This window comes from Gymnoscopelus microlampas (genome assembly GCF_963454915.1).
Source record: "Gymnoscopelus microlampas genome assembly, chromosome: 24".
In the NCBI taxonomy this organism is placed as follows: domain Eukaryota; kingdom Metazoa; phylum Chordata; class Actinopteri; order Myctophiformes; family Myctophidae; genus Gymnoscopelus; species Gymnoscopelus microlampas.
The window spans coordinates 30,545,409-30,573,033 of NC_139961.1; the positions used below are offsets into that span (position 1 = coordinate 30,545,409).

Consider the following 27,625-nt stretch of genomic DNA (forward strand, 5'->3'; position numbering starts at 1 on the left):
CGGTTAGCCGAATTTGTCACGTATTAAACATTACATCATCTTATTACTGTTTGGAGAGTGGAGTGGATTAAGGCAGATTGGCAGTGGTTCACAAACTTTAGCTTGTGACCCTAAAGAAAAATGAGACGTTTGCCTGGGACTAGTGAAAATAGATCTACTAGCTCACAACGCGTCGCTTCCCGATGTGAGCTTGTAGATCTGCTATTTTCACTGCTTACATTTTTTGTTTATTTATGGGAGTTTCTTGACTTAGATTTGTGACATTCTCCTTTTGAACAAACTAAAAAGGGGATGTTGTGACCCATAAAAATTGGTCCGACTCAAACATTGGTCTCGAGTCCGACCCAGTGTTTGGGAAACAGTGGAATATGGACATCTATTTCACAGTTCTAGAACTTCTAGTTCATTTCATCATAATGTACAGTAAGGATGCACATGACGCAACCACTGCGACGTGAACGAGGCAGGAGGACCTTGTGAATAGTTCCCCTCATACTTAAAATAGTTCTCTCATTGAGCCACATGTGTTTGTGAGCGGCATGCTCAGCGGAAGTGGTGGAAAAAGTACTCAAATGTTTTACTCAAGTAAAAGTATCAATACTTTAATGTAGAAATACTCTACAAGTAGAAGTCTGGATTATGCAGAATGGCCCATTTCACAACTTATGTATAAAAATACTTTGAAAATGGCAGATCTACAATGAGCATGCCATAAATAGCATGGCAACGAATTGTGAGCTTGCGTAGATTGTACTGTATATACAGTAGGGCTGATTTAAGTGGTTAATGTATGTTTTGTAATCAAAATCTAATTATTTTCAAATAATTGTAGTAAAAAAAAGTACAATATTTGCCTCTGAGATGTAGTGGAGTAGAAGTAAAAGTATTGGAATTGTACTCCACAACTCCAGTAAAGTAAAAATACCAAATCTTTTTACTTAAGTACAGTACGTGAGTAAATGTAGTTACTTTACGCCACTGCGCAGCGGTGTGCGCACCTGTCACATTCAGACGGTGGCCAATTGAGAGAAGAACTGCCTCTGCCTCCACACTGTGTGTGCGGTGCGCTGAGCTCCACTCATGTTCGGTTCTGCGGACATTGCAGGTGATTGAAGCTGGAGCAAGCAGTTGAGACCCCGCCACACTTCCACTGGGCTGGGCGGCCTGGGCCGGAGCGGCAACCACCACCACCCCTCTGGACCGATGTCCTGGCCGAGATGTCTCGACACATCTACATACGGAACAAGATCGGCGAAGGCATCCAAGCGCCCATCTTCCAGGTAGGTCATCATAACGCACAGGGAGATTCCTCTATTGATTTAGATTTTTTCTATTTTAATGTTGTTTTTGCTTTTCTTTTTTGCTTAATGTTGAATTATTATTGCTTTTTATGTAAAGCATGTATTTTTTAGCACTGTAAAGCACTTTCAGCTGCATTTATGTCATGAAAGGTGCTATACAAATATAAGTTGCACTTGGTGTGCCTACACGTTTTATGAAGTTTATGAGTTATTTTGGGATAGTGGCTCAAGCCTCAAGTAACAGATTCCTTTCAGTTTGTACATTTAAGGGTATGGAATCGCATGTGGGCAATGTCCATAAAAAGGTTTTCATTTTGTTATGATTTGCAAGTTCTCTGCACTTTGATGGTGTATGTTATTGATATATCATTTATTATTATTGTTGTTGTGGTGTGATAGCAATGAAAGAGCCTGCTGCTTGCTACTCTTTATTTTTATTTGAGGAAAGAGGTAAATCAGTCAAATCACAAATAATTTGTGTGGTGCACTAGGACTAAATAACATATGTAAAGCAAAATGAAATTGATCTATTTGAGAGATGTTGGACATCAAATACTCTATGTGGGAGGGTAGTCTGGCATTAGGAATCATAGTAGTCAGCTATCACATACAGGGCAGGCCTCTCAAATTTACCCACTTTTGCATTTTTACTGCATTCACTCATTTATTTATCTTTCATTTCTTCACTACTCACCAAAGTCCTTTCATTCTCTCTTTTTGTTCTTCATTCCTTAATTTCCATCCTTAGCTTTTGCGAAACGCTTCAATCCAAATATAGCAACAGCGGTTATCTCTAGAGAGACAAGTCAATTATCTAGCAGTGATTTGCCCCATTTCTGGTAAATTCTCCAGAGTTAGCGCCAATGTCACCGGCGCTGAAATGTCTGAACTTAGCCTACTTCCCCCAAATTGAATAAAACAGGGCCATCTAAACTGGGCCATATATCTGTAGGCTACTAAATCCTCCCTTGTGTGCTTGTGTTACCACGAGTTAACACAGCAAAGGCACTCACAAAGAAGTAGGTAGCCATAATCTTAACACTATTTTGGCTATACTACAGGTGACTATAGGTGTACAGGTTAGTATTGCCCTAATAAGACAGAGTTGGATTTTTGTTTGTCTTTTTTTCCTGAGTTACATGTGAATTATTGTAGGCATAGAGCTGACAGTACAATGTAAGAATAAGGGATGGAAGCCTGAGTTCTGGTCAGTTTGCTTATGATCAAAGTTTTTCCTCTTCTGTTTCTTACAATTTACAAAGAATAAATCTTACTCTGATTGGCTAAAGGGGGGCAAAGTCTTGTACACATACGGTATTTTCCTCACGAGGAACAACAGACATAGACAGAGCCAGGCACTCAATTTTTGGCCCATGAAAACTTTTGCATGCATTTATCTTTTTATTCATTTGAGCAAAAACACTATCGTTTTGTAATCTGAAGGGGACGCCCTGCGCTTTCCAATGATACCACATGTGTTGGACCATGCTGACAACTTTCAGGTTCTTCTGAAAACTACACACTGACCTCCAGTGGTCAGTGTCCCCTCAACCCTTCCACCACTACCCAAATATGGTGCTCCCTACCTGGCTACACTCCACCCGATACATCCATGCTCCTCCCACTCAGGGCTGTCATGATCATGACATTTTATTTGATGATTAATTCCCGTACGAATATATATATTGTTTTGGCATTGAACGTTGGAACAGAGCCAGACTCTACTCCTTCAAGGACCCCACTTTGAGAACAACAGGGCACATGTTAGCTTTTTTTATGTAAAGCATAAGTTAATTGAGTTAATCCTCATAACCCAGTTGTAGGGAAACTGCCAAATGGGTAATTTACAGAAAAAGTGAGTTGGTAAAATTTGCATGTGTGAAACTTGCGAGTGGCATATTGGTGCAATACATTTGTGCTTTTGTTTTATTACAATTATTTTATTGTGTTTCGGAGGTTTGCCAGGTTTTGCATCGTTTGAGTTTTAATTGATAGACTTTTCATGTACATTACTGAAATGGTAATGGTTGATTGCTGGCCCCGAGTGTTTGACTGCAAAGACCTGTTTGCCCCCTACAGGTGAACCGGGGGACTTACTCAAGGAGGAGCCGGTTGAAGAGGTCTGATGGAAGCACCACCTCCACCAGCTTCATCCTCAGACAGGTACACAGGTGCAACAATATTTCTAACTGTGGGGGTGGCAGTGAATTATAATAGTAAAAAAAAAAAAGTGTTCTATATGCATTTGAGGTGATGGAACACCTTGAGGTACTTGGAGCGCAGGAGGCAGGTGTCGGAGCCGAGTAAACTTATGTTCACATCTTTCAGTTCTGCTACAAACTTTTCTTTTTCACAACAGAGAGGAAGGGAACAGAGTGGGATTAGGATGTGAAAAACTGGTTTCCAGCTGGAATTGAACAAGGGACATTGTGGTTGACAACTTAGAGTATCACTTCCCGGTGTAGTCATCGTAAAAATGTTAACTTCTTCACCGTGAATTTCAGTACTATGATTGAAAGGTGAGTGAAATGTCTCAAAATGTCGTTACAAAATTCTCTCCTTTGCTAGCCAGAGACAAAACCCAATAAAGAAGGATTAAAAAAACTATGGAATGAGAAGCGAATGCCCATTCCTCCTTTAAAATAAAAGTGGAAAGTGGAGCTTGTGATCAGAAGATTGCCTGTTCCGATCCCTGGAGAGTGGACCAATGGGAAACCGGAATGAGTACTGCTGTCTAGGGCTGGGTGATGTGGACAAAATCAAGTATCACAATATTTTTTACCTAATACCTCAATATCGATATTGTGATGATAATATTTTTTTTTTTACTCAACACATTGAGAGCTTGTACTGTACATCGATATTTTTGATATTTTAGAAAATTAAAATGGGTATAAAATAAGGCTTAAATGATTAAAGGGATATTTCACTTTCAAATATGTTTGGGGTCATCAGTATTTATATATTTGATATTCATTTTTATCAGACATTCATTTTTTAGATTCATTGAAAACACCCGTCCTTGGTTCTGGTAAGTCAAGCTTGAATCAAGCAAATTAAAAACTGTCAGGTGCTCACAAAAGCCTGAAGTTAAAATGTCCCGAAACATGTTTGAAAGTGAAATATCCCTTTAAAACCAGGAAAAGTTGTGCCATATCACATAAATGAATATCTAAAATCCCAGACCATATCTAGTCTCATATCACGATACCGATATAAATATCGATACTTTTCCCAGTCTTACTACTCTCCCACCTAGCAGCACAACCACTCTCAGAGTGCCCTCAACCCCTCACCTGCTTCAGTGGAGCAGCACAGTGGCTGACGGCATAATAAGTTCAGCACGCAGGTGAATATTTTTCACTGTATAAAATGTCAGTAAGCAGCATGCTGCTGATCATGCATGCTGAATGAGAGCATAAATCTCGGCCATCCTGTCATAACGTTGCATACTGTAGATTAGTACAAAAGTGCAAAATAAATAAATAAATTAAAGCCCCTGGGTGAGACTTAGGGATCACATTTTCTGTCTGTCTGTATGATTCCAGGAAATGTCAAAGTTATCTGTCTTGGTGGCACTGAGATGCGAGATGTATCTGATGTTACACACTTCAGTCATATTATACTTTGTTGTACAACAAATAGCTAAAATAGCCAATATGCATGCTCACAATGTGTCACGTTGTGACTTGGCCTGGCACAATTGTTTAATCACAATTATTTGAGATAATCGCAATTATTTTTGCATAATTGTCATAATCAATCGATGCGACGTGTTTTGAGCTTATAGATCGACTATTTCCACTATTAAAGTATTAAAGGTAGGGTAAGTGATATTTTTGGGTTAAAACAAAAAGTATTTTTTTAAAAGGTTAAAGCACTATATTCTGATAGTAATCATTGCTATAGAGTGTTTGTTCAGTAACAAGAGTCTCCCCGTCTCTCCAGCTCTTTAATAAACAGAAAATACATTTTCTGGTAGGTGTCAAAATCTCAGCCAATCAGGAGAAAGTACCCATTTTAAGCTTCATTTTTATAGTGTTCCAGTTCTAATTTTGTCAGCTCATTTCTTAGTGTCATCACTTCCAATTCCACTTGTTTAATCTATATCCTGATTGAGTTCTCTATCCTGATTGGATAAAATTGGAAATTAAACTGAAACTGAAACGAAAATGCATTTTCTGTTTTATAAAGAGCTGGAGAGACAAGGAGACTCCTTATATGGACAGGACACTCTATAGTAACGAGCACTATCAGAACATAGACCCATTTTGCAATTATTTGAATAATTGCAAATCACTTACCCTACCTTTAAGTACTGTATAAAGTAATTCATTATGTGTCATTTGTCATGACAGAAAATACAGTCAAACTGAAATGTAATTTTTATTCATAACGTTCCAAAACACAATTAAATCGGTAATCGCAATTATTTGAGTGACAATTAATTAATTCATAAAATGTTTTAATTATGACAGCCCTAATTGTGACACATTGTGAGCTTGTAGATCTGCTATTTTTGTTACTTCTTTGAGGGAAAAATGGATGCCAGCGTTAATGTTGTTAATATAGTATATTGTACATACATACAGTATTTGTATACCGAATTGAACGGAACATATGAACATAAAATGAACAATAGAAGAGAACTATTGGTGTATATATTGCATGGTCATTATGTTCTGAAGTGTTTGAATGTATTCGTGCTCTGTTCCTTATTAGAACAGAGCCAGTGTACCAGTGCACTGCAAAAGCCTGAGTATTAATTTATCTCTGAGTGTGTAAAAATAGAACCGTACACCTTCTGAAATAAATTATCCCTCAGGATGTTGTACTGTGTGTTGAATGGTATATACAGATTTTTCTCTGCCTCTCAGCAATTCCACATCTGTGCATCTGTGCATGTATAGCCTCGGGTACCCATGCGTTGGTGCATATGTAACTGGAAAGAAAAGCTACTGTACAGATGATACACAACAACTAAAATCTCTTTTGCATCGGACCACGCCTACATAAGCATTCTGTGAGTCATGGGTTCCCAAACCTTTCCATGGCAAGGACCCCCACATAGCCATAGCCTCTGGCTGCAGCCCCCCTACTGTGCTTGTATTTTTGCTATTTTAGAAATGTTTGAAAATGTTTGACACATTTTTAAAGATTAAGTGACAAAATAGGGATGCCATAAGTGGTTAAACTGGCACATTCATTTTGTGAATTGAATTTGAATGAAAGTTTTGATTTTAAATTTTATATGTATTTTTAATTACCGGTATGCATTTTCCACTTCTTCCTAATGGCGCCCCCTGGTGGCCATAAGAAGAAAAGCAAGAGAAGCGTGTGAGACACAGAGCAGGCACCCTCATTTTTAACTGAAATCTTTGCTTCTGTGGATTCTACAAAATGTCTTCTAAATCCTACAGTTTTTTTTTAAAAACGTATGTTTCTATATCAGTGGTTCTCAAAGTTTTTCATGTCAAGGACCCCCAAAATGATATGTATTTTGCCACGGACCCCCATCTCAAAATATTTTGTGCCAGGAGCAAAGATTTGAGTCAAAAATGTTCCCTTCAAAAAAATATATATATTCAAATATTTGCACACATTTTCAAAAAATAGCAGATCTACAAGCTCATAGCGTGGCACTCGGAGCTTGTAGATCTGCTATTTTTGAATAGCCAAAGAAATATTAAAATGACACACCGATGCGTTCCCGGTCTGAATGGGTTAACTATATACAAGGTGTTGGTTGCCCTTATTTGGTGTACCCGGGTGCTTCCTGCCGTCACACACTGACGGAAAGGAATCATATCTTGGCTTGGTAGACAGATGTAGTACTCAGAGACCGGTCACATTTTGATGGTCTCTGTCTGGCCTCGGTCTCGTCTGCAGTTTTCTCTTAACAGAAGGATTTTCTTAAAGCTCATTTCTCCAAAGTTGGCTACTGCAACTTTAACTGTCAGTATACTATTTTGGTTTTGGTTCATTCTCATATTTATAATTGAATTGATTACTTAATTACTTGGCTAATTACTTAATTACGGTACTTGATAAATGTATGCATAACATACACTTCAAATAGATGTTTTTTAGTACCACTATGTTTTGGTGTAATCTAATTACACATGCTTTTTAATACAGACTGCAGTACTTATTATACCAAATTCTGAACTTTTCCAAAGTCAGTTCATTGTAATTGCAGTGTTTCCGATCAAAAGATTGCCTTCTATTATATAGTAACATGTATACATGGACATATTTGTATTTTACTTTAAATCTTTGGAAAAACTGAATTTGGTCACGTTCTCAATTAGGATGAAAAATATTCAGATTTTTCTTGTTCTCAACTCCCCTCAGTCTGAGTCTTGACTCGATCTTTCTCGACCCCCTTTTTGTGTCTGTCTTGACTCGGTCTCAACCCCCCTTTGGTTTCAGTCTTGACTCTGTCTTGACCCCCCTTTGCTCTCTGTCTTGACTCAGTCTCGCTTTAGGTGGTCTCGAATACAACCTAGATAGTTAAGGTAAGCCTAATTAAGCCGGACCCATATACACGCCAGTGGGGATTTGTCTTGGTGAACAAAATTATGATTAATTATTTATGATTATTAATTAAAGTATTGTATATGTGTATACACGTCACATTTATATGCTTATAAATAGGAGACAGACTGAAGAACTGATCTTCCTGTCACAATTATACTAAGAGCAGCGTTCAAAGAAAACAAGCAGAACATTCACCACAAAATGAACGTCGACAAGAAAAATACAAATTTGAAATGGTTGTATAATACACTGTAAAATTCTTACATAACAACAATTTTAATAAATGGAGGCGTGGAGGTGCCTGGTGGGCTCAAAACAGTTAGCAGCATTAGTGCACTGATCACATGTGACTTATAAGGGCCCAAGCTTGAATCCGATTCGATCGCATGTCTCCCCTGTGCTGTCTCCCTACACTCTCCTAAAGCAGTAAATGACCCAAAAAGTACATTTAAATCTACCACATTATTTATTTATATCACATTTATTTCTGAAACAACACATTGTTTGTGTGACAATTATCATTACCATGTCTCCTGCCAGACTGTGTGAGTCCCAATGACCCACACACTCCCAATGCTAAGACAAATGAGTCATCATTAATCATCATTCATTCATTTGATAATTGCTAAATTAGATAATTAATTAATTAATTAGAAATATGTCATTTGATCAGTCAGAGTTCATTAAGGTTTGTTCTCTTGACCCTTAAAAGATAATATGGCCCACTGTTTGAGAAACCCTGCCATATGTAACCATGGGCATTTGCCCATGGTTACATATGGCATTTGAATTTTCATGGCACACATAACAGTAAGGTACACCTCCTGCGATGCTGCTCCATGAGTCACACACAGTAATCTGCTGAAAGGAATGTGACGAGCTCCACGTCACACATCATCCGTACACTGCATGCTCACACGACACCTCAGATCTACAGTCTATGTATGTATGCCAAGCTGTCCGCTGATCATAATATTGTTTTTAATTCATTTCAGAAGCCAAAACACTTCACACACAAAATTACATTTTAATAAAATAAAAATCTCTATTGCCATTTCTCCAAAATCCACAAGACCTCGAACGCGTTCCTCCATAACAAAGATCCCATCCCTCTCTCTTTCTCTCTTTCTCTCTCTCTCTTTCTCTCTCCCCCCCTCTCTCTCTCTCTCTCTCTCACTCTCACCCTCTCTCGCTCGCTCGCTCGCTCCCACACACACTGTGGAGAGATAGACAGACGAGCTATACAGTAGAAAAGGAGAGACAGCCAGGGTGGGTGGGGGTGAGGGGCACTGCTGCTGTTTCCCAGCACACTCCCCTCCCCTCTCCAATCAAGGAGAGTGTGCACCCCAAGCTGAGTGTGGAGGTTCCAGCCAATCAGCTCCTTGCACACTGGCTCTGTCATCAGTTCTGGCATTGAGGAAGAATCCTCTCCTCTCTCCTCTCTCCTCTCTCCTCTATGCTTTGCCGCTATTGCTGCTGTGCTGCCTTTGCTGCTACCGCCGCTCTCGCCGTTAACTGCTGTTATATACGCCAGCAGCTCCCTGCGTGTGTTTTGTGTGCGTGCCCTTGGAAGCGGCAGACAGAACATGAGAATGCTGAGCTCAGGCCACCTCTGGGGAGCGAGTCTCGGTCGTATAATGTAAAAGCTAGCGGCGAGCCTGTTGTTGTGTTTTTTTTTTTTTTTTGGTTATTATTATTATTTTTTGGCTGGAGCGGGCGGGGGAGATACTCGGGGTGGGGGGAGACGTGAAAGCTATCCGTCGAACGGACGCCGGGCCTCGAGAAGGACCGGCGGGTGGACCGGAGGAGGTGGGAGGGGGCAGCATCTTGTCCAAAGCGTCTTCCAACCGGAGGGGAGAGAGCCATTTCTCTTATTCCTTTATTTATTTATTTATTTATATCCACCTCCTTCCTGCTCTCCTCTCCTCTCTTCTTCTTCTTCTTCTCTTTCTTCTGCTTCTCCATCTCCTCCTCATCGCCGTCTGTGCTGTGGAGAGAAGGGACCGTTGTCATCGACGCCCGTCCGAAAGCCCACCCCGCCCCCTTCCCCTCCTCCATCCCTCATCCATCCTTTTTTATTTTTTTCTGGTGGCTCCTACCCCCCCCAGCCCCCACTCTCCTCCCTCCTCCTCCTCTTCGCTCTCTCGTTTTTTTTCTCCCTCTCTCTCTCTCCTCCTCTCCCCTCCTCCATTCTTCTAGAGCTGCCGTTGGAATAGCAGACCTCCATGTATGACAATTTGTACCTGCATGGATTTGAAGACTCGGAGGCGGTGAGTGTGTGTGTGTGTGTGTGTGTGTGTGTGTGTGTGTGTGTGTGTGTGTGTGTGTGTGTGTGTGTGTGTGTGTGTGTGTGTGTGTGTTATGAAAGAGAGATACGGTGGTAATATGTGGTGAGGGGGGTACTGATTAAAAGCCTTCCTTGGTATGAGTATGTTTGTGCCATCTCTGTGTGTCTGTGAGTGAGTGTGTGTGTGTGTGTGTGTGTGTGTGTGTGTGTGTGTGTGTGTGTGTGTGTGTGTGTGTGTGTGTGTGTGTGTGTGTGTGTGTGTGTGTGTGTGTGTGTGTGTGTGTGTGTGTGTGTGTGTGGTTATTGATGGGAAGCTGTAATTCTCTCTCACACACACACACACACTCACACACACACACACACACACACACACACACACACACACACACACACACACACACACACACACACACACACACACATAGACCTACATGCAGGCCTTTAGTGGCTGTAACCATCATTACAGTGTAGCGTGAGACGAGGTGGGGGGCTGGTGCACACATTAGGGAGATGGCGGCTGATGTGTGACATGCACACCGTTACGTGTGTGTGTGGGTGTGTGGGTGCATGCGATCATCCGGCGATGCTGTATGCATGGCGTTAGTCCAATGGACCCTGAATTTGGCCGCATCTCGCCCACCACGAGCCCTCCCTCCCCCCTCACACTCTCTCTCGCTCTCTCTCGTTTATGTGTGGCTGTGTTCACACTGGAGAAGCCATTTAGTGTACATCACACATTGTAGCTCTCATCTGAAAAATAATGATAAAATTAAATAAATAAAAGGACCTGGACATTATTTTGTGAGCCAAAGATGTTCATTCTCACTGCCACCCACCTCCCTCCTCCCCGAGGCCCATTTTTTGCCGCCTTTGTGGGACCATGCAGGGTGGGAAGGACTGATCAATCTCCGCTCGTCACGTCGTCCCCCCGCTGCGTTTATCAGCCTTTGTTAAAGGTGCAGTCTGTTCTATTTCTGTTCTCTTCTTTGCCATTCCGTGTCGTGCCTTTTCCGCGAAAATGCATCAGGCATCCCGTAGGTAGTGATGTCATTTCGTGGACTCTGATGTCACATCATGAGTCACGTGAGTCACGAATGCCTCAAACATGGCTGATTGGATCATGTAGCGTATATCAGAGAGATGTGCCCACCAGGCTACCAGCTTTCGTAACACTCACTATAAAACGACATCCAGGGTTTGTTGTTGTGATGGTGGTGGGGTTACAGTGTGGGAGTATTTATTTAGATTGCAATCATAGATGATCTTAAATCTATGAATTTATTTAAAATGCTGCCTTCTTAATAACTGTTATAAGCCCATAGAGTGGACTATATATAGAATGTGCTTATTCTGTGAAAATATGCCAGACGCCAGAGAAACCTCACTGTATAGATTCCTGAGCTTGGCAATTTGTGCTTGGACACACACACACACACACACACACACACACACACACACACACACACACACACACACACACACACACACACACACACACACACACACACACACACACACACACACACACACACACACACACACACACACACACACACACACACACACACACTAGTTCAATTTAGTGGTGTGCTGAAGTAAGGCTCAGTCATGGCTTGCTTGTTGTAAAAGAAAAAAGTGCTTCGCCATGATGACTACAGAAGCTGCCGTGTCTTTCTGAAGCAAATGCTCTTCTTGCTTAATTAAATCATCATTAACTGCTGAACATTTAAGATGATCACAGCAGAAGGCTACACCGGTCATCATGTCCCACAAAAAAAGAAAACTGCTGCCCTCCTCACTGCATGGCATTGACAAGCTGGCGAAATGCAAAAACGCCCGTAGCTCTGCTACTGCTGCTGCTGCAAAACAAAGTGTGTAACGTATTGGGAAGGTGACGAGTTACTTTTTAGGGGATTTGTTGTAGGGCTTTTGTGCTCTGCTGGACAGTTTGGTGGGGAAAGGCAGAAGAGAGGGTTGTGAAGGACTCCTATTTGTAGATTTGCATTCCCACAAGATGTGACAGGACCCGTCTTGGAACATTCAGTCCCTACTTTGGGGAAAAGATATAAGAAGATTGAGACAGCATCAGGGTTGTGCTTTTAGATTGCGTCCGTCCCACACCAAAACCTGTAATGGCGATGTTTCTGCAAGTAGGCACGATTACTATTACGATGAATGTACTGTATGTAGTATGACTGTACAGTATTTAATAGTATCTAAATGACAACTTCATTCTACTTTAGCAGGTGTGCTCCGTTGTTGCTGTTATTATTATAGACCCTTTTTGGATATCCTTTCATTGAAGGCTCAAGGATCACTTGAAATAGTGACAGATATTTACCCAGGATATGTCTTTCTGTAATGACAAAGCTTGATCAAAATATATATTTCAGTTTGAGCTGTAATAATTAGTCTAGCTATTTAAATTGAAATTTTCATCAGACACAAAATTAAGCATGCATGCATTATGGTGATAGACAGTTGTAAGGTGTTAAGTAAAGGAATAAGAACGACACAAATAATGTGACAGACGAAATTCAGTGAAAGGCATTTCAATTAATTATGAATAATATGCATAGACCTAACCCTTCTCATTTCTGTATCAAATCATAAAAAACGAAATTGCTATCATATTTTCCTATTTTCTTCTTTTGAAATCTGTTTGATTATTTCTTTGTAGTATGCTTCTTGGCAATACCTTTTATACTGTTGGAAAGACTGTTTATTTCCCCTTAAATTGGGGCCCCATTTGTAAGGAACATGCATTTGTGGGATGAGCAACAAAGCATGGGTTGCGCCAAGGAAAAATGGGCAAATTGGCATACTATCTATGTATATATATAGCATTTCAATCTCTCTCTCTCATGCTGTGTGTCTAACGTATGTACTCTCGTACACTGCTTGTGTTGCTCATTGTGCAGGGCTCAGCTGATTCCTACACTAGCAGACCATCGGACTCGGATGTCTCTCTGGAGGAGGAGCGGGAGGTGCCGGCCCAGGTCCCGGGGCCGGGCCAGGGCCAGGGCCAGAGCCCCAGCCAAAGCCAGGGCCAGGCACCGGGACAGAGCCGACAGGAGAGGGAGCAGCAGGCCGCCATACAACTGGAGAGAGCCAAGGTACGCTCCCCGTGGAACACCACTGCCAAATTAACCCATTAAGACCGGGAACGCGTTTCTGTCATTTTAGATTTCTTTGGGCTATTCAAAAATAGCAGATATACAAGCTCATGAGCTTGTAGATCTGCTATTTTTTGAAAAATCGTGAAAATGTGTGCAAATCTTTGGATATATATTTTTTAAAGCAAACATTTGTAACTCAAATCTTTGCTTCTGGGGGGAGGGTCCCTAGAACAAAATATTTTACAAATGTTCGCTTTACAAAATATAGGATACATTTTCACGATTAAAAAGAAATAGCTGATCTACAAGCTCATAGCGTGGCACTCGGTGCCGCGCTATGAGCTTGTAGATCTGCTATTTTTGAATAGCCCAAAGAAATCTAAAAATGACAGAGATGCGTTCCCGGATTCAATGGGTGACTTCTGCTTAATGCAGTGATTCTCAAATATTTTCATGTCAAGGACCCCCGAATTGATATGTATTTCGCCACGGACCCCCATTTGAAATGTTTTTGTGGCAGGAACCCCAGACAATTTGAAGAACATTTCTCAACATTGTGAACACATTTTGTTCCAATTTCTTCACAAAGCTCAGAAGCTTTGAGCTTATACAGATGTGTAGATCAGCTGTTTTCAAATAGCCGACCCCCTCAAGAACCCCCTGGGTTTCCCCGGACCTTTGTGGATTCACACATGTAGCTAGAAAAACACTCTGTGTTAGTGTGTCCGAACTAAGTATAGCGAGTACTTCTGAATATATAAGCTGTGTGGCTTCCATTCTATTGTCTACCACTCTTCAGACTAAAGCCGTGGCCTTTGCGGTAAAGACCAATGTCAGCTACTGCGGTGCGTTGGACGAGGATGTGCCAGTGCCCGCCACTGCCATCTCCTTCGATGCCAGAGACTTCCTCCACATAAAAGAGGTACATGAGTGGGTCAGAAACATTATGAGGGTACAGTGCGTACTGTATGCCTATTGAAAAATCTTAACACACCCTATGGAACAACTCACAGTTGTGCAGTAGGCTGTTGTTGGCATACATACTCTTTTGTTTTGATTTAAAAACATCGTAATTTTGGAATAAAAAATAATGTGGGCTTGACTTCATCGATGTTTTCTTTTCCAGGTTTGTCATTGATTAATTGTAAGTTGCTGTGTAGTTCTCGTCGTAGTTAATAATCGTATAATGATTTAATAATGGTGTGTGTGTGTGTGTGTGTGTGTGTGTGTGTGTGTGTGTGTGTGTGTGTGTGTGTGTGTGTGTGTGTGTGTGTGTGTGTGTGTGTGTGTGTGTGTGTGTAAAACACTTCAATGATAGAATAATGCCTAAGAAAATAATCGATAGTTGCAGACCTACGGTAAAGTACTCTGCCAAAAGGTTTCGTTTTTTTCATGAGGAAGTGCACAGATTACTGGCATTTGTAACTCAGCGTAATTACTCCCCTTTTTTCCTTATCGTTGCCCTCCCTTGCAACCTCTTTAGAAGTTCAACAATGACTGGTGGATCGGCCGGCTGGTGAAGGAGGGCTGTGAGATCGGCTTCATCCCCAGCCCACTCAAGCTTGAGAACATCCGGCTGCAGCTGGAGCAGAAGAGAGGCCGCATGCAAGGGTAAGACACAGCCCACAGAAGAAAGAAAAGAAAAATACAAACGATGAAGGCTCATTTATATGACATCGCACCAGCCTTTCGTTCGATAAAGATAATTGTGTATTTTCAACTGAAAAAAGTGTTGCGTTGATACTTTTTTTCTAGTTGAAATCAATGTTTTTGTTTAGCGGCACATATTGAAAAGGTCATGCGAGTTGAAAACAACATTTTTCGTTGAGCCTCGCTTGTCGAAAAGGTTGTGCGACGAAGTATAGATTATGCCTAAGTCCTTTCAAAACCCAGTCCTCAACAACGGGTTCTGGATGAAGTCTACAATAAAAAGGAAATAAGAAAATAGAGCCTGCATATCTATCCAGAGAATTAACAAGTCAGTCATGCTAACAGGCATTGAACGAGAAACTGTTGCTTTGTTAAAATCAGTGTTAAATAACGATATATTCTTATAGTAATCAGTGCTATAGAGTGTTTGTTCAGTAACCGGGTCTTCCTGTCTCTCCAGCTCTTTAATAAACAGAAAATGCATTTTTTAGGTCAGGATACCAATTGCATCCAATCAGGAGAGAGAACTCATACAGGACAGGGGATAAACAAGTGAAATTGGAAGTGATGACACAAAGTAATGGAAAAACATAAAATTGAAGTTGATAAATGGGTGCTCTCTCCTGATTGGTTGAAAATGTGCAACCCACCTGAAAATGTATTATCTGTTTATTAAAGAGCTGGAGAGCTGGGGGGGGGGGGGGCTGTTACTGAACACACACTATAGCAATGAATACTATCAGAATATAATGCTTTAACAAATAAAGTGACAGAGATGCGTTGCCGGATTGAATGGGTTAACACCTGGCTAGTTTTTTCCCCGTTGCTTTACATCTTGGTTGCAGAATACAGTATGCAGGCTCTACTGTTTCTTAATAAGTCATAAAGTTCCCTCCACTGCTGACCCAGTGTGTGTCCATTGTCCTCCTGACCAGACTTGGGTTAATTTGGTTCTTTCCATATTAGCAGGCATAGAGGAATACATTCTATTTACGATAACGTCCTGTCAAGATGCAAATGGGGTTTGATATGGATTTGATTGACCTTTAAGGTGTATATTTCTTTCTTGGTTCCACTGTGTCTTGTCACATGCTTGAGGCTCGAGTCTGTATGTGCCAAGCCAAGTCAATCACCCTCTGAAATACATAGGCTATTAGGTACCGTATATGGATTTGCAACTGTATCCTGACCCAGGTCTGTTCTCGGCTCACCGTATACATTAACCCATTTCTCAACTGTTTTCTTCATGCACAATGTAGCAATGTGGCAATTTTTCAGAGCTGTATTTAGTAGTAATCCTTCCAACCTCCTACTGTAGCAGCCATGTCCATATAATCACTCTTGGATTTTCTGTCACCCAGGGTTTATGCCCTACACGCATCCATTCAAGCTGCACATGGAGCTCGGCTGCTGGGTTTAACGCTAATTCTGCATAATTGCACAGCTACTCTAGGTTAGGTTGGTTTTGTGTCTTTCCTAGACTCTCTCAGACAAAGGCATCTGATCATTAACCTGGGCTGGATTTGTGTTGGAATTAGAAAGTTTGAATTTGAGCCTCATGGGATTAAAGTCTGACCTTTTTCATTGCATGGTAGTCATCGCCCTGTTAAAAGAGGAACTAACCTCAGGTCCCTTTTGTGCCAAGTTTGTTATTTTGCTGCTATCTAAAGGTCAAAAATCAGGCTGTTACTTACACTGTGATTTAAGCAACACAACTGCTGATAATAAACTTAATAAGGTGTGCCAATGAGCAAGCATTGACAATACTAACTATTGACAATACTACCTGAATCTAACACACCCATTATTAGTTATATGTGAGCAACCAAGCTCAGCCTGGACCTTAAGATGCTTTTTACCTTTAGATGGAAGCAAAATAAAAACAAATATTTTAAAAACATTCCCTAAATCTAGCACCAGGTCTCAAAGGCTATTTCAAGATGTGCACACACTCACACACAAGTACTTGTGGGGTGTAGTCTATTTATGCCTGTTATTAATACAAAAGTATTAATCCCTAACATTTTACAGTGGAGATGGCAGATGTACAGTAATAAATATAATGTTCCAAAATACATGATGTGGAATGTGCGTTTGCTCAATAGCCCCCCCTTTAACCCTCTCCCAATAACTGTCCTTGATCAGCACCTTATCTCTGAGGTGTGTGATCGATTTTGATAACAATTGATATTAGCCCTGTATAATTTGATTAGATTTTTTGTTTTTGTTTAACTTTTTTCTTCACTTCTATTTTTTCCACATTAATGCCATGGTATGTTTGTGTCTTTCTTTATCCCCTGTTGTCTTTTCCAGTAAGTCTGGGGGGAACTCCTCTTCCAGTGTGGAGGATGAGGTGTCAGCCTCAATCCGACCCCTCATCTCCTCCGCAGGTGAGCGCATCAGACAAGGAGGGGGAGGAAGGCACAGCCGCTTAACTCGCCAGCCGCTAGCTTAGACAACCCAGCTTCCATCAACCAAGCCATCGTAGACAGAGAGAAGGAAAGAGTGTGAGAGAGAGAGAGAGAGAGAGAGACCCATGCTTAAAGCATTCCCATGCCTCTGCATAGAGCCTAAGTTCATGTTGTTATTGCTGCGTGCGTAGAGTTTGTAGAGTTGTTGGTACCTTTTCCCATGATCCTCCTCTTCCTCCAGTTGAGGACTGCAGGCGTTCTGAGCGTGGGGCTTACCACAGTGTGAAACCAACGACAAGGCTATGACACTCCCCCCCCCTTCCTGAACTGCACTCGTGTGACTTTGTGAATATCACAATAGGACAAATAGAGATTCTTCTTTTAAATTAAAACAATACATACTGTACATAATGATGCATATAACTTACATATTTTGATGTTAGTCATGCCCTTGATGGGTTTCAAGTGCTCAGACACATGTTGAAGTTTTCTTTGATGATAAAACGTTTCCCACAATGTCACGTGACTGACGATTATCTGTTCTCTCCCCCCCCCCCCCCCCCCCACAGGAAAACAGAAACAGAAAGTGGTAAGTTGGTGACGGTAACACCAGATCATTTGCCATCCACTAGAATCTTGTTATTGCCAGTAGAAAAGACAAAAAAACAACAACAATAGGAGTTAATAACAAGCAGTTAGGCCTGATTTATACTTAGTTGCGCGCCAGTGTCTTGCGCAGACAATAGCCGATCTATAAGCTCTGAATGCATTGCAGCATGATGTGATGTGGGCTTGTCGATCGGCTCTTTTCGGTGTGAGACACAATGTGCGACCACGTATAACTCAGGCTATAGGACTCCATGCCACATCTCAGGATGCATTGCACGCTACTACCACGCTACAAAAATCTGCAATACCAGTCCCTCACAATACTTGATAAAGGATTCAGTACTAAGTATTGTGGTCAAATGTTCAATTTATACACTATAACAGTATAAATTGTCCATACGGGGCAGCAGCTAGTGTTAGTTGCATTCAAAAATAAATTTAAAAATCCCTATAAATTAAAACATTTTAAACCATTGGAATGATGGTACAAAATACAAAAAAAAACTCATAAGCCTGCCTGTTTGCACTCTGCCTCTGTTCTAGTGGGTGTTCTAACCTTCCATGACATTCGACATATTACTAATTGGTTTTATAATAGTGCATGGTATTGTGATACAACATGGTATTGTGATACTACATGTTATCGTGATACTACATGGTATTGTAATATTACAGTTTATATATTACATGGTATTGTAGTATGACATGCTATTATAATAATCCTTGGTAATGGTATTGTGGTACTATATGGTATTGCACTATTACATAGTATTGTGCTACTTGGGCTAGTGTATTAATAATTTAGACGGTATAACCGTGGTATAATGAAAATTCTGCCACGTCAATGTAGCTAGCCATTGACAAAAAAAAAGTGTTGACATCCCATTCAACACAACACACTTCATTCCACCAGCCACTGTTCTAATTAAATATAACCAAATCTAACAACTTGCAATCATCCTCTCATGCTGATTCTTTTCATTGTGTTATATTAAGCAATGCTACCCTGTAGATCTTAAAGGACCATACCGGGTGTCTGGCATGTTTAGTCCATTGACTATGACTCATGGTATACTTGACATTACTGCTGCTGACCATTTTCCAAAGCATACTATGGTTTATTGGATTTTTCGAGGAAGCCAGTGGCTTCCATTCATTTCAGTATGGTATGAAAATCAACATGTAGAGAGTTGAAACTTGCTTGAGACAGGTAACCCAACACAGCGAACATTACATTATCGTGTGAATGAAAAGTCTAGCCGAAAATAGTTCATGGAGAAAAGATTGATTTACGAATGAAACGTCCACGACTCATTAACCACGCAATAACGTTAGCCAACATTTATTCAATTTATCAGGTTTTGCTCATGTTTTAATTACTATAGAGAAATAAAATAATAAAAAATAAATCTACAATAAAGCCATTAACAGGAAAATTGTCTCTGTTTATGTAATTTATATGGTTGAGGCTGTGAATAGACAATGACATGTATTGACGGTGGTATGTTCCTTTAAGCTGTGGGCTATTGGATGGCTAGATGTTACTGCTGATGTCCGTCTAGTTTGCCTAGAGTGAGTCCACTTGGTTGACTTCCCCTCTTCTCCCCACAGACAGAACACGTACCCCCATACGACGTGGTTCCCTCCATGAGGCCTGTGGTGCTGGTGGGACCCTCACTCAAGGGTTACGAGGTGAGCAGCTGTGAGCGGACATACTGTATAGCCCTCTTTCAGTCACGTGGTGCTCTGCCATCTGCTCTACTTCGAGGGTTAACGAGAAACCTCCTCCTCTCTCTCTGTCTGTCGTTACCTCTCTGTCTGTTTCTCCCTCTACACAGTGAAGTGTTAGTTAAACTGTTTTTCAAATAACGCAATAATGCATGTGACTAATAAAAACATACTAGGTACCAACCACATTCTAACAATACACATTTCAATTAAATATTTCAAAAAGTATAGGGAAAAAAAATCTTGGCGGTACGTCTTCAGCTTACTGGCAGTGTGCACAAGAAATGTGGTACTGAACAAACACACACAGACAGACAGACACACAGACCATCTTATAGACAGGTACTGTAGCCTCCAGCAGAGCCACAACGTGAATAATTATTTCTGCCAAGATGCAAGAAAAAAGACAAAGATTTGTGTACGACGTACAAGTATAAAATAGGGCTTAAGTGGTTAATCAGACTAATCGATTTAATTGATTATTAAAAAATAATTAATTAATTGTGTCGATTTGTTGATATAGAATTTAAAAACACATGTTTTAACAAACACGCTTCTCGATTATTCTAAAAGAATTCTTTAGGATCTGAATGATCTGCAGCTTCATTCACCCATCACCCTCACAATACCTCCTCTCTCTCTCCTTTCGCTCTCTCCTCTCCCTCTCTCCATCTCTATCTCCTCCTCCACCCTCCCTCCATCACTCTCCTCACCCCCCCAGTGTGCACTGTTGCCGCGGTAACAACCTTCTGGGTGCAAACGCATCAGCGTCAGAAGTAGAACAAGGTTTGAAATTAGAACGGGAGAGCAGAGAAGCCCCTGAATATGTGTGTGTGTGTGTGTGTGTGTGTGTGTGTGTGTGTGTGTGTGTGTGTGTGTGTGTGTGTGTGTGTGTGTGTGTGTGTGTGTGTGTGTGTGTGTGTGTGTGTGTGTGTGTGTGTGTGTGTGTGTGTGTGTGTGTGTGTGCGTGCGTGCGTGCGTGCGTGCGTGCGTGCGTGCGTGCGGGCGTGAGAATGTATGTAAATGTATGTGTTTTTCTCTCTCTCTTGGTCTCTTGGTCTCTTGTCTGTTAAGCATGCGGGTGTGACTGTCTGTGTTGGGATATTATTTCTTTAAGATCACATACTGTACATAAGCTTTGTCCCATACTTAACCAAACAATTAATTAAAAAATAAGAGATCCACGTGGTATAAATATAGTGATTAAAATCATTATATGACCTATTTATTTCTCATTTTTAAAAAACTTGCAAGCTCGACAAAACTTGTTGTGTTTTTGTCTAAATGACAACAATAACATGCCTGTCCCATTTCGACCATTATTAAAACGTCTTTGCTGGCACATGGCTGTGGAGATAGGCAGTGCTGTGGAGATAGGCAGTGCTGTGGAGATAGGCAGTGCTGTGGAGATAGGCAGTGCTTTGGAGATAGGCATTGCCGTGGAGATGGGCAATGCTGTGGAGATGGGCAGTGCTGTGGAGATAGGCAGTGCTGTGGAGATGGGCAGTGCTGTGGAGATAGGCAGTGCTTTGGAGATAGGCAATGCTGTGGAGATATAGTAGGCAATGCTGTGGAGATAGGAAGTGCTAGACTAGGCTGTTCAGTCAGTCAGTGGGTTCATTTGAATAGTCAAAATAATTATGTCGGGTGTTTTACTAATCACATTTATTTGACCTTGTTAGAAAGCGTGTTCAGGTCAAAGAAATATGTAGAGGATAATTCATAAGAGGAAAAGACTGCCACGGTGCGAAGAGAATCTGACTGCACTTACACTAGGCGATGTAATTATGTGATGGAACGTTACTGACGTGGGTCTGTCATGGTAAAACTACAATGTTTCAAAACCTTTCTAGGCACAGATGACATACATTTAACATACGTAGACGAGACATTTGCTATACATTACATTTTCTTGACTAATATCTAATAAGCATGTTCACACAAACACACAAATACGCACACAGAACCTAATTGGTTCAAACAATACTTTGCTCTGTGCATTCATTCTATGTAATATCATGTAGGTTATATAAACATGCCCATGCCTGAAAAATCTTACTTCATACCAGGAATTGAAAGAAATATGATGCCTACATACCCAGAGGTGCTGGTCATCGTGGTATAATAAAAGGTCATCTATGTTAAAGGCATTGTTCATCTTTATTATGTAAAACTGTGGAATAAAGATGTTTATCCTGCATCAGTCCAGCATGCACATTTTTCAAGTGCAAGGTTATTATTTCCTTTTAATCCGGAGGTTTATTATTGATATGTGAAACACATAGTTTGATTGTTTTAAAATAGTGTTATACAGTCATGAAAGAATGATAGGCTGATCTGATTACATCTGTGTTCAATCACCACATAACTCATAGCTGATTTATTTATTTATTTATTTAATGTATTTTTGCAATGTGCTTTATTGATAGGTACTGTACTGTGCAGCTCCTTTCCTTTGGTAAAGGATGATGCAGTGTTCCCTATAGGCCTACTAAAGGAGATAAGAAAGCATTGAAGCACCTTTCTTTAGCATTTAGAGATAAGACTGGCTCTTATTATGGCTGCCACTTACTGGGTGATTTCAATCATTTAGCCAAAAAGACTATTCAGATGCAGCCTTCACCCCCCCCCCCCCCCCCACCCCCCTCCAGAACAGAAAATAGCAAAATAGCCAATCTGCACACAATGCATCACAGCACGAGTCATTGTGAGCTTGTAGAGCGGCTATTTATTGCATGAGACACCTAAAAAGCAACAAACAAAGACAACAAATAAATGCCTATAAATATACAGAACAACTGTAGCCTTATTTCTTTACCAGTACGTTGACAGATCTTTCTTGTCCTGTCCTATAGGTAACAGATATGATGCAGAAAGCTCTGTTCGACTTCCTCAAGCACAGATTTGACGGCAGGTAAGCTGAACAAGCCCAGCGCTTCCTTTTAAAGCAGGACAGCAGTGATTGCATTATGTGTGTTTTAAATGTCAAGTGTCAGAGTTTCACGTCACTGAATCATACCTCAGGGGCTATGTTCAGACTGGCAGTCCAAACCTGATTATTTGGCCTATGCAGATTGGAATCAGATTGTTTATTAAGTCTGAACAGCAAAATACCACATGGAAACTGATTTGTGCTAATCAGATTTGAGCCACATTCCTAGTTAGTTTGAAATCTGATTAAAATCTGATTTCTAAAGATGTGTCTCAGTCCGTACACTTAGACACAGAAGCCTGATTTATAAAAAACAATTGCCAATCTACAAGCATTGCGATGCCTTGTGAGCTTGTAGATCTGCTATTTCCCGGAAGAGACATCGTGACAGAGCATTAATCATTTCTATGTAATTACATCGTTACCAGAGCAACCAATGCAGGTCGACAATGTCGGAATACACAGATCTGATCTCATCACCTGCAAAGAACAGTGTAAACAGTCAATCCTAAATCAGATTTTCTGAATAAAGCTACTAATGGTAACGCAATAAAAATAATTGTCTTTAGTCCTGTTCCAGGCTAGCCAGACTTTTGGTAGGAGAGAAAAGAGTGTGACATCATTTTCCCTCAGTTTCACTGCTCTTTGACTTTGTCGGGCAAAGCACACAGCTACCGTACCTACTGTGTCACCTTCTCTCTGGCTTTGATACGCTCAGAAGGCAACGCTTATTAGAGGCCTCCAGGCTGCCACAGGGGAGCTCACCTCATGGAATCATGCTAATAATAAACCTAGCAATTCTGTGTTCTGTAACAGCGGAATGTATGATTTTACAAAGTTGTTGTTGGTAAGTGGGATTTTCAGGTCAACTTTGTGAGGTTTTCACCCACAGGAGCAATTTTGAGCTTTCTCTTTTCTAGGATTTTTTTAAGTTTCCGACTGAGGTTTGCATTTGTTTTTTATTTCTAAATTTAGAGCAGACAATTCTTTTTTACCCCTTTTTCTCCCCAATTTAGTCGTTATGCCAATTAATTCCTCCCCACACACATTTCTGTGTTGTCACTGCTGTCGCACCCTACTAACTCACCTGCCAGTGAGGAGCCCCCACCTGGAGGACGTAGAGCCTTCGTCCTATACTCCTCCGCCCAACACTCACCGCTGACAGGTGCCGCCCAGCCCGTAGGAGTACGTGCAATGACCAATATCACCCTCCCCGTCCAGCTTCCCTCCCCGAACTCAGGCCAATTGTGTTTGTGTAGACACTCGACAAAGCCGGTTGCACCACGGTGGATTCGAACCCTCAACCTCCGTGGTGGTGGGCAGTGCATTTTGTTAAAGGGTTTCTCCTTTTCTGTTGCAGGATATCCATCACACGAGTGACAGCAGATATTTCGTTAGCCAAACGGTCCGTTCTGAATAATCCCAGTAAGAGGGCTATCATCGAGAGATCCAACACCCGCTCTAGCCTAGGTACAGTATGACACTCCGAAAGGCAATACAAGTAAATGTAGTCATTTACTTGTATAGCATTTAGTATCTACCCATGCCAGAAACTTGGTGAACTTTGTGAATGTTGAAGACATTGAGTCATTGCAATCAATATAAATACCCCATTTGGTTCTGCCCCCCTTTCTAGCGGAGGTGCAGAGTGAAATTGAGAGGATCTTCGAGCTTGCTCGTTCCCTCCAGCTGGTGGTCTTGGATGCTGACACGATAAACCACCCTGCCCAGCTTCTGAAAACCTCCCTGGCTCCCATCATTGTCCATGTGAAAGTCTCCTCGCCAAAGGTAAGGCATGGTAGAGGGGGTCATAGAAGTCATATATCCTTAAAAATAGCTGATTTACAGTATAAGCTTACAATGTGTCGCAGTGTAGATCGGCTATTTTGGCAAAGAGATTTTGTGTAGAGGGAAATAAGCAGGGGGCCAAGTACAGACGCCTACGGGACTTAAACCCTATACTAAGTATATAGGTTTTAAGTGATTAAGCGCAGTGTTCCTCAACTGTTGGGTCATGACAAACGGTGGGCTAGAAGGCATCCTCACAGGATCAAGGCTAAGATTGAATTGTGAGGAAATATGTGGAGGAACGACAGTGTCACTCACAGTATGAATTGAGCATATTGCATCACTCTGCTTTCAAGTGTATCCCATGTGTCAGCAGATGTGTCCTTAAAATTGATGTTGTTCCCCCTTGTACACGTTGCATGTCTTGGTGTTGGAATCCTTTCGAGTGAAACGTAGCCACAGTTTAGATGGTTTAACTTTAGGATTTTTTTTAACCGTGTTTAAGATATCAAGCTAACGGCAGCCTACATGCTGCTGTCAAAGCAAGTGTAATGTTGTTTACTAGTCGCACGTGGGGTGCGGAAAAAGGAGCGGATCTAGTATAGAGCCCTGGGGGTCTACACTATATGTCTTATTTTGAATAGGGTTTAAGTGGTTCAACCAGATATGAACCGATGTCTCGAAGGAATATAGCAAGTTTTTGAAAAATAAGCTCCTCTCAATAAGATCTCTAAGGTTGTAACATTCTGGCCTTCGCCTCTCTGTTGTAAGGTGTTGTACAGTAGCATCTATTTGTGACAATAACAAACTCATACTGTATCTCCTTTAAACCTTACAAAGGTAGCCAATTTCAATGACATTTATTTCTCCTCAGACCAGCAGTGTTTAGTGGGTCACACGGGCTCATCGTCTGGTCTTGCGTTGCGTCGGAAAACAGGTGACATAGGTGAAAAAAGGGGGAGCACTAATTGCATCTCTCAATTGTCCACTGCAGTTGTCACACAAAATGTCTCAATTGGAATTTATTGTTTGTGAATGTTGATAAACGCAAACTGCACGAACACTGTCAATATGAATTCCCTCCTGCTGAAAGCATCCATCTGTAGCACAGATGAAGACTGTCCCCTCCCTCACTCATGCAGTATCTTAGCCTATAAGCAATGTGATGCCTCAAAAATAGCCTCTATTATCTTCTTAACCTCATGCAGTGGGTATAGGTGTGGGCCCAAAATTGCGATATTACCGTGATATTGCGATATTCACGCAATATTGTGATATGTTTTATGTATCCATGTACATAAAACATTTGCTGTAGAACTGAAATAAATTATTGCATGTCACCATGCATGGAAAAGTGTGTGCACATCTGCTGCCCTTTTCTTTGAACACTAGGATGTATCCCCCTCATTTAAAAGGTCAAGTCAATTAACCACATGAACCCTAGTGTCCTTATTCTGGGGCAAACATTAGGTGAAAATGGCAGATCCACAAGCTCAAAACGTGACGCAACATGACACCTTGTGAGCTTGTAAATCTACTATTTTCGGCAAAGAGACTTAGTGTTGAGGGTAAAACATTTGAGGACCAAATAGGCCCTTGGTGAACTGCAGTCAATGAAGTATATTTTGTAGGGTTTAAGTGGTTTAATAGAACACCTTTTCTTCTACAGTAGAGAATGGGCTAATTGCCTTTATGGAGTAGTTGCACAGGCCTAGAGGTTTTGCACAGATTCACACTTACCTGCACAATATCCAGGACTATCAGGGTGTTGTACCAATGCATCCTCAAAGCTTGATTGAACACTACAGCGCTCTTATGTAAGGTTCTGGTTTAGTGCCATCAGAACCTAAATGTGTCCTGTCCTCCCATACTGTGCTTTGTAGGTTCTGCAAAGGCTGGTGAAGTCCAGAGGAAAGTCCCAGAGCAAACACCTTAACGTCCAGCTAGTGGCAGCTGACAAACTGGCCCAGTGTCCACCGGTGAGAACGGGACTCATTGATCATAACGATACCAAACTTTATTATTGATTTTTAGGTGGAGCCACACAGACACGATACAACTTTATTTGTGTGGTACCTTAATCCATTCAATCCGGGAACGCATCTCTGTCATTTTAGATTTCTTTGGCTATTCAAAAATAGCGGATGCGTTCCCGGATTGAATGGGTTGAAAACACAGAATTTATAAAGTGTTTTACAGGGAATATGTAAACCTGTTTTCTAGTGTGCATTTACTGTTAACATACCCAGCAGAACCCTCTTCTCACTCTTCATCCACTTGTCTCTGCTCCTAACAGGAGATGTTTGACATCATTCTGGATGAGAACCAGCTGGAAGACGCCTGCGAGCACTTAGCTGAGTATCTGGAGGCTTACTGGAAGGCCACCCACACCTCTCTGGCCACGCCCCTAAACCCCCTGCTGGGACGGAACCTGGGACCCACTGCCCTCTCTCCCTATCCAACCACCATCTCTGGACTGCAGGTACAAGCTCAGCGAATGTCATCCAATCTTTCCCATCTCTCTCTACTGTCCTCAAAGCAGGAGAATAAGAGCTTAAAGGAGTCGTTCACCCCAAAAAAAATATTTTCTATCAATTACACACCCCATGAAGTTTTGAATTCATGGAGATTTTTTTTGTTTTTATCGCATTCCTAAGACAATAATTTGATGACCGGCATAGTCTCAGGTACACCAGTGCACAAAATTCTGTTCCACTAGCTTACTGAAATCTAAAACTACTCTAGTTTAGCCTAATCTGAGTTCTCATTCACATAATTTTTTCCTCATTCTAACCTGTGTTCTAGCTCTCATTCTAACTTGTGTTCTCGTTCTAACCTGTTCTCGTTCTAACCTGTGTTCTCGTTCTCTTTCTAAACTGTGTTCTCACTGTAACCTGTGTTCTCGTTCTTATTCTAACCTGTGTTCACGGTCTCATTCTAACCTGTGTTCACGTTCTCATTGTAACCTGTGTTCTCGTTAACATTCTTGCGATTAGCAGAGCCAAAGAATGAAACAGAGCAACCACACGGGAGACCACTCCACCCCCAACGAACGCCGCAACCTGATGACATCGGACGAGAACTACCACAACGAACGTGCACACAAGGGACGCAACCGCATGTCGTCAGGCTCACAGCATAGCCGGGAGCAGCAGGACCCTTACCAGGACTACCAGGACCCCTATCAGGACGCCTACAAGCCCCACCGCAACCGCAGCTCGCCGGGTAGCTACAGCCATGATTCCCGGCACCGGCTCTGA

At 41.4% G+C, this 27,625-nt stretch overlaps 1 protein-coding gene across 4 annotated transcripts; it reads left to right on the forward strand.

Moving 5' to 3' along the window:
* Positions 1-1,178: 1,178 nt before the first annotated feature.
* On the forward strand, positions 1,179-27,625 carry LOC311040449 (voltage-dependent L-type calcium channel subunit beta-4-like; the record flags this gene model as incomplete). Of its 4 annotated transcripts, XM_084050750.1 has the most annotated exons (15): positions 1,179-1,280; positions 3,381-3,464; positions 13,050-13,115; positions 13,194-13,244; positions 14,047-14,169; positions 14,731-14,858; positions 17,211-17,287; positions 17,878-17,897; positions 19,529-19,609; positions 22,501-22,559; positions 23,938-24,047; positions 24,214-24,365; positions 26,249-26,344; positions 26,662-26,847; positions 27,365-27,625. In XM_084050750.1, 15 exons carry the CDS (start codon positions 1,218-1,220, stop codon positions 27,623-27,625), a joined length of 1,557 nt encoding a protein of 518 aa, XP_083906876.1. The 4 variants fall into 4 exon arrangements, with proteins under 4 accessions (XP_083906876.1, XP_083906873.1, XP_083906875.1 ...); XM_084050747.1 differs by having other exon boundaries at positions 1,218-1,280; positions 13,050-13,244; XM_084050749.1 differs by lacking the exons at positions 1,179-1,280; positions 3,381-3,464 and adding an exon at positions 10,067-10,111.